The following is a 12,152-nucleotide window of genomic DNA, read 5'->3' as shown; positions in this document are numbered from 1 at the left end:
GATGTACAATTTTAGAGTAGAGGGGATGAGCCATGATGCAGCCTTGGCAAGATGATACTTCCTAAAGAGAATTATCTAGGACTAGACAGTGTCACAGACATTTCTGCTACTAAGGAGCAGTAACTGTGAACAATTCTTCTTGCTACTCTTTACCAAATTCACCTTAATTCCCTCAGAAATTCATATTAGAGGAAAATCTTATGTTCTTAAAAATTGCTGAAATTAAAATTGAAATCAATTAAATCATTTACGTGTGCTTCAGGGTTCTACCTCTTTCAATTTAGCCCATGTAAAAGCAGTATGATTAAATTCAGCCACAACGAATTGTGGCTTAAATTAGCTTAGTACTTCTACCTAAACAGCTCCAATGATATTAAAATTAATTGTTACATGTCAAGATTAAAAAAATGTTTAATTTCAAACCAACAACGCTATTCAGAAGTATAGTATTCTTTGGCTTTGAGGAAAAATACACGAAAACGTAGATCTTCAATTAGAAGGGATAAAACATCTTTTTTAGAAACTTTGAGCTAGAAAACAAAGGAATATACTTTGTGTCTCCTGTTTGCTCCATTAATAAGAACAAGGGTAACAATCAATCGTACCATAGCAATTTCAGTTTTTTAATCCACAGAAAATATTACCTAATTTTGCAAGACAACACAGTAGTTCCGATTTTTAATCCTTAAAGGGATATGGCTGAGTCCTTAGAAAAGATGAGTTTGCTCCAGGTCACAGGTGACAGCAGAACACCCTCCTGTCCCCTCCCCTGGCTTAATGGCTTAATTTGCAGGGGGAGCAAATTTGCATTTGTCAGCATCCTACCATCTCTCTGGCTATAAAGATTTCCAGGGACAGATAATATATAGGCTCATTTTCCCTCAAAATCCTACAGAAGTCTATCTTGTATTTCCTGGTACTGAATCAGGGCAAAAGACACAAACATATTTTGCTTCTGTGCGATGTGGTTCTTCCAGAATTTGGGCGTCCTGGGCAATCCCTAGCTCTCCCAAAAGCCCCAGATCAGGCAGTTTCTGGGGAATGCCATGGCTGGAGCCAAGTGCATGCTGCTTTATCTTGGAATGTCAACATTTAAGGGGAAAAACAGTGAAAAGGGGAACTTTTATTACTGTAACTAAAAATGATCAAAATAAGCACTCAATATTCCGTTTTAATATAACTAACTTGAATCAGAAAACTGAAAGAGGCCTTTTTGAGTTTGGAAATTAGTGACGCTAAAACAGGTGTGAAAATGGTTTATAGCATACCACTCAAATACACACACATGATGTAATTGCCTGTTTTATTTAGTGGAATCACTTTTGTGGATTAGAAATATTTCCAATTCCCATTTTCTCCAATGCAAGCCTCCACCATCGACAGGCATAACGCAGTTTGTTCAACTGATTCCAAACCAAAAAAAAAAAAAGAAAAAAAAAAGGAAAAAAAAAGGGGGGAAAAAAGGGAAAAAAAAAGGTACAATCTCAAAAGTTAAGTTAGAAACTAAGTTCACACATTTTCTTTGGGACCAGGAATCTGTACATAGTACAAAATATACATTTATTGAACTTTCTGTAAACACACAGTTTGAATTGTGTAAAACTGTAAATAGTGGGTGAACTACGTGGAGAATAATTTATTATATATTGTTATACATTCTACTTAAGGAAAATAGTTATGCTCTTGTATATTACTCTGTTCAATTTATAAATTCCATAATGAAGCTGTGTAATCTGCAAACATGCTTTTCAAGCTTAAATCTCTCAATTCATAACACACATTTATACAGGTCATCAATGAAAAAAGTTACACTTTCCACAAAATAGATATAAAGAGGTCATGAATTTTCTAAAAAGACAGGCACAGCATGTCACTACAAACGAGACTCTAATGATAAGATGTGGAGTCAATTCTGTGACAAGACAGGTGAACACTCTCTAATTCAGCATGTTCATACATGGTCTTAGTAACAAGACAGATGCTAGAAACCAGAATTTCTGCTTTGAAAGATTTATAAAGCAGCCAGCCCTGGAAATCAAACCTCAGACTTTCAAATATCCAGTATTCCCTGGCTAGGAAAATCGAGGCTTTTGTCTCGTATTAACCCTTCACTGCTAGTAATTTAGTTTTCCGAGTAGTGAACTACCCAGCACAATTTGCCAAGGACATTTGCATAATTCAGCACTTACTCCAAAAACTAGATTCCTGGCACCAAAGAGATCCAGTTAATAAATACAACTTAACTCTTGGTATTCAAAGTCATTGCAAATCACACCATCAGCAATGGGCTAGGAAATCCCAACTTCCAGCACCAGTTGCACGGCATTAGCCTGCAGAACGCATGGTAACAGGTACTGCAACATCTTGTGTACTGGGGATTCTGCTGAATAATGCCCAGTTTCCAATTTGAGTCTGGAAATCTCAAACTGCAGCAGACTTGTCAGTCTTGTCAGACTTGTCAGCATCAAACACTCTGCAAAAATAAAAAGTCCCCCTAAAAATATAAACAAAGATCCCTTCAGTAGGTCCATCACTGGACATGGAAATGCTGCTATGTAAATTCAGCACCTTTATTCCTAGATTTTTAGGGTCTCATTGTTTTTCTATCCCGGATAACTCATTTTGTGTTTCATCCTTCTATTTATTTACAGCTAAAAGCACTATATCAAAGATCAGACCTCTTAGACTGTGTCCTGACATTTTAAAAGAAAAAAAATGCTGACTTACTAATTTCATAATTCTTTAAAATGTATCTCCAATCAATCTAACATTCTGCTTTAACATTACCACCTTCCTCACTTTGGCTTTGAAAAGCTTTTTCAAAACCTAAACTGAATAAAGATTACATTTTGTTTTTATTCCAAAGTGGGACAGTTAAGGTTCCAACAGTACACGTGCAAAATTTATATATTGTGAGTGAGGCTCCATCAATGTCAGCAGGATGCAAAGTTAAGTACGTGCCCAATTTTCCCCAAGACTTAATTTGACTTTTTGCCTGTAGTTTGGACAAAAATACTATGCTTCAGCCTGAAAATGAAATTGGCTACTCAGTATTTTCATTGCTCGGATTGGGTTGAATTCAGTAACGCATGTGAAATTAAGCTCTGGGCCTTAGTCTTAGTCATACATGTACTGTACTGACAGAAGTAGAAGTATAGAATGTTTTATGACCTGCCAGTCTCAGTTTTCTCATTTTTCTTCTCAAAGATATTTCTTAAAAGTAGTAACAATGGCACCTCCTTCAACTCTGGAAGATTACTCACAATGTATATTGGGAATCCTGTCTACTTTCGCTGTAAAACACCATGCTCCCCCCAGCTCTTCAGAGCTATCCAGTTAATGGAAGCAAAAATGAATTCCAGCTTTGGCTCTGTGTTATGGTGAGCTGCAATGTGCCGATGTAGCGCTCTTACAGGAAAATGTTAGTCTGACACAGCACTCACCCTTGCAAATAAATGGCTGGTTACACAGTAGTAAGGGCCATTGGTTTTGATTCTCTTTTTTTTTGGGGGGAGTGAGGGGAGGAAGAAAAAAAAAAAGTAGTTGTCTAGTAATAGATATTTTTTAAGTGTGAAAATCTGGCCAGGCATAAGCCAATATATACTCTAGGAATCTGACCTCTCATTCCACCTCAACTGAAGTTTTGACACTTTCAGAAAAGAACTATTTCATTAATTTTATAAAAGGCGTTTTAACGTTAAGCCCACTTGCCCAGATTTTGGGGTTACAATGGTTAGGGGTTTTGTTGTTGCTGCATTTAAAGCAAGCTTCTCCAAAACCCTTTCCTAAGACACTGATACCACTCCTGTTCTCTTAGCTTGGAAGCAAAGACTATAGAAGGGTGTCTACATGAGGGGAAGAGGAAAAAAAGAAGATTTCATTTAATGCTACTCAGAGGAACATCAAATAAACACATAGATAAAGCAAGGAATATTCATACAGCCTAGGTCACTGTAGGTCAATAACTCCGACAAAATCAGGAAATTAAAGCTCCAGACATTTTTTTCCACATATTAAGTAAACAGCAGATTTTTCTGGAAACAAGTTTTCAGTGGAAAATAATGTAAACTCAACTTTTAGCATGTTGTATATTCCCTCAAAGGATTTAGTGGTCCACGAGAATAAAGACAAGCTTTAAGTTTTCCTACAGCTTCCCAAACTTCTGTGAACAAATGCTACGTGACTGCTACCTCATTTATGAAGTAACATTATTAAGCAAAATAAGGCTCAGAGTGCTTCAGAAGGTGCATGCCTGGGTCCGCAGACACCTGCAGACTGCAAGCACTCCACAGAGATAGCTCAGAAAGAGCTCACCAACAGATCGGATTCTCTGATCAGTATTTTGGACAGGTCGGTCAAAAGTACTTAGTGCCCCAGATTGTTACTTTTAAATTTTGATCTATTTTTATAGCTTATAGCAGCAATCACTTCCATTTTATGCACTGCAGCATCCTAGAAATTCACATGTGGAGCCTCTTTTTACTACTTGAAGAGTTAAAAAGCATATCCAGCCAAGCAGACTCTACACCCTGTATTGGTACATAAAGGCTCAGGTCATGATCATCTCAGACACATGCAGTGGTAGGAACAAGGAGCTACACTAGCTGTCCAGGAGATGTTATTTCCACACCTCATGAAGCTTGGTACAGAGTAACAATTCTATTTTCTACAGGAAAAAAAACAGGTATGTCTCTATAGCTCTACAAAGTTTTTCTGTTTCTGAACCTATACAAGGTACATCAGGTTTATATTAAAATACCGTATTTGCCAAACAATGAGGAAAAGGGTTACATTTTACTAAAGGTTAGTCCATTTCAGAGACGGCAAAGTTTAAATATCAAGAAATTTAAATATACCAAGTAATAAATGTGTATAAAACCAATTCAAGAAGGGGCAGGCAGAGCCAAAGGTGAATATCTCAGCATGATGAAATCCTGATGTACTTTGAAACAAGGTAAACTGTAACAACAATATCATCAACCTTGTGGCAGCCATGCTGTCTATCCCACAGGACAGAGGTACTTATGTTTAGAGAAAGCAAACAGAAAAAAAGTTTGTCACCATGGAATTCATACACAAGATGGCATTAAAACCAGTCTCACAATTTCAGTTTTAAGAAAAAGAATATTTATCAACGCAAAATATTTGTCTTGAGTATAGAGTGAAGAAAGATCTGCAAAGGCTTTGATACTCCCTATGCAGGTCAATCACTTATCTGCTTTTAGGGTTTGGATTCCCAAACTGTGGCAGAAGGGCTGGTGCAACCTTTCCTTTGCTCTCAGTCCTGTGCCCCAATCTGCATCTTGCCCTCAGACTATCATTCAGTGACTGGATTACCAACTTACCCAGCTGAAGAGTACAGATTTTTGTCTTTCACCCAACTGCACGGCCACAGAAGCATGAGTAGCGGCACAAAAACGGCAGAAGGGGCAAACTTCGAGCAATAGTTTAGTCTTGATTATAAGCTGATCATAAAACCATATCCTTAGTTCATAAATTACTAAAAAATGAAATGCAATAGGAAGTCTATCCTATCCCAGTGTATCAAATTAAGATGGGATTCTTATCAGGGAATCAACTGAAATGAAAACTGTTCCCCAATTTTGTTAAATCACCACTTCAAGTTTCCAATTCTTGAACTGAGCAAAATGGCTCTGATTTTAACCTACAGTTGAAATAGTACCAGCTTTTGCAATGAACAATTTAATGGACATAAAAGTCAGTTTATCGTAAGTACATGTTGAAATTATGTGCTTTAGCACCTACATGAACTATCAAAGTAAGCGCTACCATTACTCATCTGTTGCTTAATATTCATCAGGCACCTTGCTAGTATGACACAACCTAGGACTACCAAAGTTCAGTGTAGTTTAACAAGCAGATGAAATTCCTCTCTCCGATTTTGACTTCTGCAGGAAGATCAAAATGAGTGATGACCACATATCAAGGTCTTTGTGGTGCCAGCTGAAAGGCCTTGGCTTCGTAACTTGCACTGGACCTGCACATTTATGCCCCATCACATGTGAAAAGGACTCTACGGACACAACGAATTTACAAACCCTTGCAAATCTAGGACCCTATTTCATGTAATTACCCAATGTTAATCCAACATTGCTTTTAAAACACATTTTAGAAGCCTCTGTCTTGAACATATTTCAATGCTGAATTAGTGAGATTTAAAACAGTTGTCCATAAAGCAGTACAGGTATTCTCCCAGAATGATCAGTGAAACATTTAATCTGACTATAACAAAATGCACAGAAACTGAAGCCAGTGAAGCTGTCATATGTAGAAGGAAAACAAAGTTGCATGGCATACGAAGCAGAGTAGCTTTACAAATGTAATTTCCTTTTAAAAACAAGCAAATTGGGACCATCCTATTCGAACATGTATTTAAAAATACATCTTTTAACATCACACAATTTTCATTTTTGTCACACAGGAATCTTTTTCCAAGAGGGAAATAAATAGCACACAATACTTCAAAAAAATTGCTGCCTTGCCCCTGAGGTGCTAATGTTTTTAGCATTTAAAAAAAGTTTCTGGTGCAAGAAGGAGATGCACAAAGGTGCAAAAGTGCCTTTTCCTTTTCAGAGCAGTGAAAAGTACAGCTTGCCTCTTTTCTAGGATGCTTTCTATACTTAATCCGTGTATCATTAATCAAAATCTGTATCTAAAATGGCAGTGTTTATGCATACATAGTAGATTCAGTGCTCTGACCTCATCAAAACGCTGAACATAGGCGGGAGAGAGAAAGGCCTGAAACGGGCTTTCTTCTGCTACCCTCAAACCTAGTTACATCGCCTGTAGCAATAGCAGAATTATTTTCTTTCTAACCTTTAGGAGACCTCTAAGAAGAGGTTTCAAATACATCATTTGTCACTGAGACAGTTTAAGTGATTATTGTTTGAAGTATGGCTTTTCAGACCACAGTTTTGCTTCAGATTTTTAGTTTAAAACTCAAAGGTTCCACAGTCCAGTTCAAGGTTTTGCAGTTTCCAAAACTAAACTTTAGTCTCTATGTAAAAAGGACAGAACTTTATCTGTCTAGTCCTAAATTAAGTTTAGCTTTTTGCACTAATACGCCATGTATTATTAAATATGCTTGTTAATTAGGTGCCTGTGAAGCTATAAGTTAACATTATTATAGTTTTGCACTCTACAACAAAATTAGACATTTTAAGCATTTATTCATAGGTAGGTAAGGAACTGGTTCTTTAAGCAAAAATTGCTATAAATTTATAAATACAAATAGTGCTTATGTTTTCTTCATTCATGCTTGAACAGATTACAAACTGAATACAATGAAGTTACGTTTAAGCACCCCACATAGACAAGAGGGATAAAGGAAAAGTTTGCTGGTATATACTATACTTAGTTCCAAGACACTATAAGTTACTTTTTCACTGTTCAGTGTTCCCTAACTCTGCATTAGTTTTAAGGCTATATATACAAATATGTATATTTCAAAGTTAGGGAAAGACAAATATAGCAAAATGCATTGTACTACATTTTCCTATCAAAAAGTAATTATACACCAAGTTCTGATTCTGTTTAACTGCAGTAAATGTTACAATCTACTTGTTTTACTGATTTTCCTTTTGGGGAATCTGCCTACTAAATGAGTAAACTACATATTAAATACAATATTCTCAACCAAAAAGACAATACAAGGTGCACAAAACAGCAGTTTTGCAAACACGACTGACTCGAAAACTTAATTTTTGTATGCTCAAGGGGAAAAAGCTAAGCTTAAATCAAATTAGTTTATTATCTTATAAAATTTTAAATTAGAATTTTAAACAACGAACAGTTAAATATTGTCAACATGCTATATCTCAAATCACAAGTACTGTTTTAACCACTAGTCTCTCATTCTAAGTGGGTCAATTAAAAACACACACCATAAAATGTTAAAGATTGTCAGGCTTTGACAAATGTATTTTTATCAAACAGTAGGCAAATTCAAACCAATGCACATCTTCGGTGGGGAGGAAAAACTCAAATAAACCACCAAAAAGCCTGAAAAACCCCACACTTTTAAAAAATAGGGAAATGGATTAATCCCACATCATCCTCTAGCATATGGCTATGTCTTGGGCAATAATCAAAATCCTTCCCATTTTAAAAATGGGCTACCAATTAATAAAAATATTCTTCCACAAGTAAAATATCATTTACAATGGCACTGACATTTTAAAAGGCAGGAAAAAAGGAATTACACATTTATGGATAAATTTCTTGTTTGTTAAATCAAGCTTTATTGATAAAATGGAATTCAAAGTATTTTACTTGGAACAGCAGCAGACCCAGACAATCAGGATTGTAAAAATGCTGCAGACTCCTACAGTGTGTAGAAAGCTGTCTGTTCGTGCTCAATGATTAGTAGTTTCAGGTAAGGGTTAATGAAAAAAGAGGTGCAAAGAATCAAGGCATTCTAATCCCAAGGTTCGTACACGTATGAACACGATACTATTAATAGAGCATGATTTAACTCCCACTGAAGTCAAAATAAGAACTCCCTTTAACTCAATGTGAGAGCAGGAGTGCGTCCAAGAAAACGATTCACGTTTGCTGAAGAATGTGCACTACTCTTAGTTACTTTTCCATTGCCAAGCAAATTCACGCACTGTAGTTTCTGGTAAATTGCCCATAAGTCAGCTTTCATATAAAATAAAAAGTTGTCTTTACAGTTTTGTGCACCTCTTGAGCACCTAGCTGGCTAGGCTGCTGCTCCTTGCAATCCAAAACCACAACATGAATTAAAGGGATATATACTGTTGCATCACACAAGCCAAACATTTCTTCTAACCTTTATAGTGATTTAAAGCAGTTCATAATTAAATATGAGCATTTTGTACAAGACAATTGCACTTTACAAAAACAAAATCATACAACATAAATTGCTGGAGTCTGATTTACAACATGAATTATGGTTTGAAATCACGTTTACAGAAGTCTGTTTTACAGAAAAAGATCAGTTCCTGGGCTAGACGTCGTACTGCTGTAGTCGCTCTCACCAACACATCATATTCCCTTCTTTAATTAAGGTTGAGGATGGATGTTAAGAAGGGTCACTGAGGTTGGGCTGCACTTTCATTTGAAGGATGAAACGTGAACTCCACAGCTAGATGAGCAGTTTTACCACATATCATCAGTTGAGGCAGAATCCTTAAAGAAAAAAGAAGGAACCCTTTAAAGTCTGGAGTGCCCATATTTACAGCAATTTCTGGATAATCCAGACTGAAAAGGGTAAAGACTTAAATCACTTTGGGAGTCTGTTTTCTCTCCCCTTTCAGAAACAGCATTTAAGTATCTAAACCCCACATATGCCTAATTTATGAAGCATTAGTACCAACACACTTCAAAATCTTACCAAGTGTTTTAGAATAGCCTTATTAAGCCTCAAAATAATATCCCAGGACATCATTCAAAAACATTCCCGAAGTAGTTAGAAGTAATAAAAAATGGACACCCTAACTACACATGTGTGCTAAAAGAGCACGATGTGCCTCATGCTATTTGTTATTATCAATACCATCTTCTGTGTTTTCAGCCCTCCCTCACTGCACAGGAAGATACAGTCATCAACTGACACCCTGTTGTAATTCAGATCAATTTTAACACTTATAATTTCAGGTTAGAGAAGTGTACTTAGGGCAACTGCAGGAAACCCTAATTTTGGATGGTAATAAAACCGCAAGGATATGTATATAACATAAAAATATTTGAAGTGGAAACATGCCATGCTCTAAATCCTAACTGTATGGCCACACTACATGGCATAACAACCATGCAACCAATACCCAATTACCCGTAAAATTTCGTCCATTTAGGCTCACAGGCAACTGTGGATTTTGTGTAACTACCACACCGCTGAAAAAGCGTTTAACAGATTCTAGTGCAACTAGAAGCAAACTGCTTCTGTACAGCAATCTTGGTTGTTTCAGCATTACCTGCTACTTCCTCTAAGTAATTAAGGGCCAAGATGGGCTTAACAACAGCATATGCTGGTGCTTCCATAGCTACACTCCCCTATCATTAGTAAGATTGAAGGTGGTAGAAACATTATTCCTCTTTAAAAGCAGTGCCTGATTCCTTAGAGAGAAAAAAGGCTAATTAAGTCTCTAGCAATGCCACACATGACAATTTCTTAGCACTAAAGTTCTGTACCCTTCATTCGAACTTGCACACAGAATTCATTACAAATCATAAAGAACAGCTGGCACAGAGGTGCAGTAAAAAACTCCAAATCACTGAAATTACCATTTGCAAAAGTACCACCTCCAGCTTTTTCTTCTGGACCAGAGTAGCAAAGGAGAGCAATTATATGAAAGACCAAAAATGGTTGTGTTTGTTTCAAGTGTAAGATGAAGAATAAAAGCAATAGTGAGTAAAAACTCAGGAGCTGCATGCCAACTATTCAGTATGCAAATTTCTGTATCCAAGTTGCCAATATCATCACAAAACTAGTAGTTTGTGTACTGTACACTTATACATAGAATAGAATCATAGAATCGTAAGGGTTGGAAAGGACCTTAAGATCATCTAGTTCCAACCCCCCTGCCATGGGCAGGGACACCTTGCCCTAAACCACGTGGCTCAAGGCTCTGTCCAACCTGGCCTTGAACACCGCCAGGGATGGAGCATCCACAACAACAGTAACATACTACAGAATGAATTTTGAAGGTAAAGCATCTTTCAGCCACTATTTAGGATTTTTTATGCTAAAGAGATAATGAGAACTGCCAAATAAACTAGCACCGTGTTGTAAAGCCAACACACAATTCTTTATGTCTGGATGCATTTCACTTATTTCACACCTAAGCATGTAATAATTTTTGCTGGTAGGTAAGGGAACTATTTAACTGTTTTATGAAGCACAGCACTTTTGGTGACGGAACATTGGTTCCAGCGATCTAACTGCAACTGGGATCACTGTTCATATTTTAGTTTGTCGATTTTTGTCAGTCTGGCTACTGACAGGTAAGAACCTAAACTGTATGCTTGTTGCAAGATGTTCTATGCTTAAGAATAAAAGCACTTACGCAGTCCATCTGGAAAATTAGTATATCCTTAGAGCTGATAGTTACAAATCCGCTTAACCTACAAGCACAGCCTTTTTATTCTTGGTATTTGGGGAAAAAAAATCTCCCTTAAGAAGGAATAAAACCCCATACATGACTCTGCACCATTTGGCAGGAAAGCATTTGGAAACCCAGACAGGAGACAAATAATGAAATTCTAGAGGACAAAAGAATCAACCATACTGGGGGTTTGAGACTATGATCAGCAGAAGGCAGAAGAAAACAAGTAAAAAACATAGTCCAAAGAGTACAACATTGTCACGGCTTCTTCAGGGGAAGGGGGCTTTTAACAATAACTAGCAATATGTTTCTTTACAAAACGGCTGAAATAATTGGGACTGTGTGCGTGGTGAAGATAATGTAAGAGAAAGGATACTTACAGTATCATCATTCCTGTAGGGGTTCAGTCTATTATAAACGGCTTCAATCACACTCCGTCTAGAGCAAAAAACAAACCCACAAGATTTTAAGGTTGTGCCTTTTTTTTTTTTTTTTTTAAGTCAAATTCTCTAAATACAATTTTTACTTAAAATGTAAACTTTAAAATGTTTTAAATTCACAGAACCAAGTTCACTGCAAGTTAGCACTAAGTGTCATTAAACACTGAAGACAGCTATGGTATCCTTTAAAAGCTTTAGGTTCAGGAAAAATAAGGCTGAATACCACTCAGAGTTCAGCAGGAGAAGAGCACAATCTGACATCCAGGTGAGGCTGCAGTGCTGCCTGGTGCTAGACTTTTTGACTTTGAGAAAGGACATCAGAAAACTTGATGGACATTGAATACCTTCATCATTTGTGTGTTTGATGAACACTGCAGTAGTACTTCATGTGTTATGGCACTTTAACAAATAGTAGGGGTTTTTATTTTCTGGATGCACACAAATTGCATTCTGAAATACATTTTTGTTCATGTTACATTCCAAAATGTACTTTCCATGAAGCAAAACTAACTCTTTAACAATACGTCCAATACTCTCCTGCAACTCTTCTCAAAAAAATGTGAAATGCATATAGCAGGTCTATGTATCACATCTTCAGACTGAGCAGAATTTTGTCTGGTAAAAA

The 12,152-nt window shown here is 36.7% G+C and overlaps 1 protein-coding gene across 2 annotated transcripts in view; it reads right to left on the bottom strand.

Annotated features, from left to right (window-relative positions):
* Positions 1 to 1,289: 1,289 nt before the first annotated feature.
* Positions 1,290 to 12,152, bottom strand: part of PPM1A (protein phosphatase, Mg2+/Mn2+ dependent 1A) — a 36,050-nt gene continuing 25,187 nt past the window's right edge. Inside the window, exons 5-6 of one of the 2 annotated variants that reach the window (XM_030485191.1) lie at positions 11,468 to 11,525; positions 1,290 to 9,171 (exon numbers count right to left, since the gene is read on the bottom strand). In XM_030485191.1, coding sequence (XP_030341051.1) covers positions 9,142 to 9,171; positions 11,468 to 11,525 — 88 coding nt within the window. In that variant the 3' untranslated portion in view covers positions 1,290 to 9,141. The remainder of the gene's footprint in view (positions 9,172 to 11,467; positions 11,526 to 12,152) is intronic. The other variant, XM_030485192.1, reaches the window with a different exon arrangement.

Source organism: Strigops habroptila, chromosome 4 (assembly GCF_004027225.2).
Source record: "Strigops habroptila isolate Jane chromosome 4, bStrHab1.2.pri, whole genome shotgun sequence".
NCBI classification, from domain to species: Eukaryota; Metazoa; Chordata; class Aves; order Psittaciformes; family Psittacidae; genus Strigops; species Strigops habroptila.
Note: the sequence above shows the minus strand (reverse complement) of the source record. Positions and strands in the feature narration are given on the sequence as shown.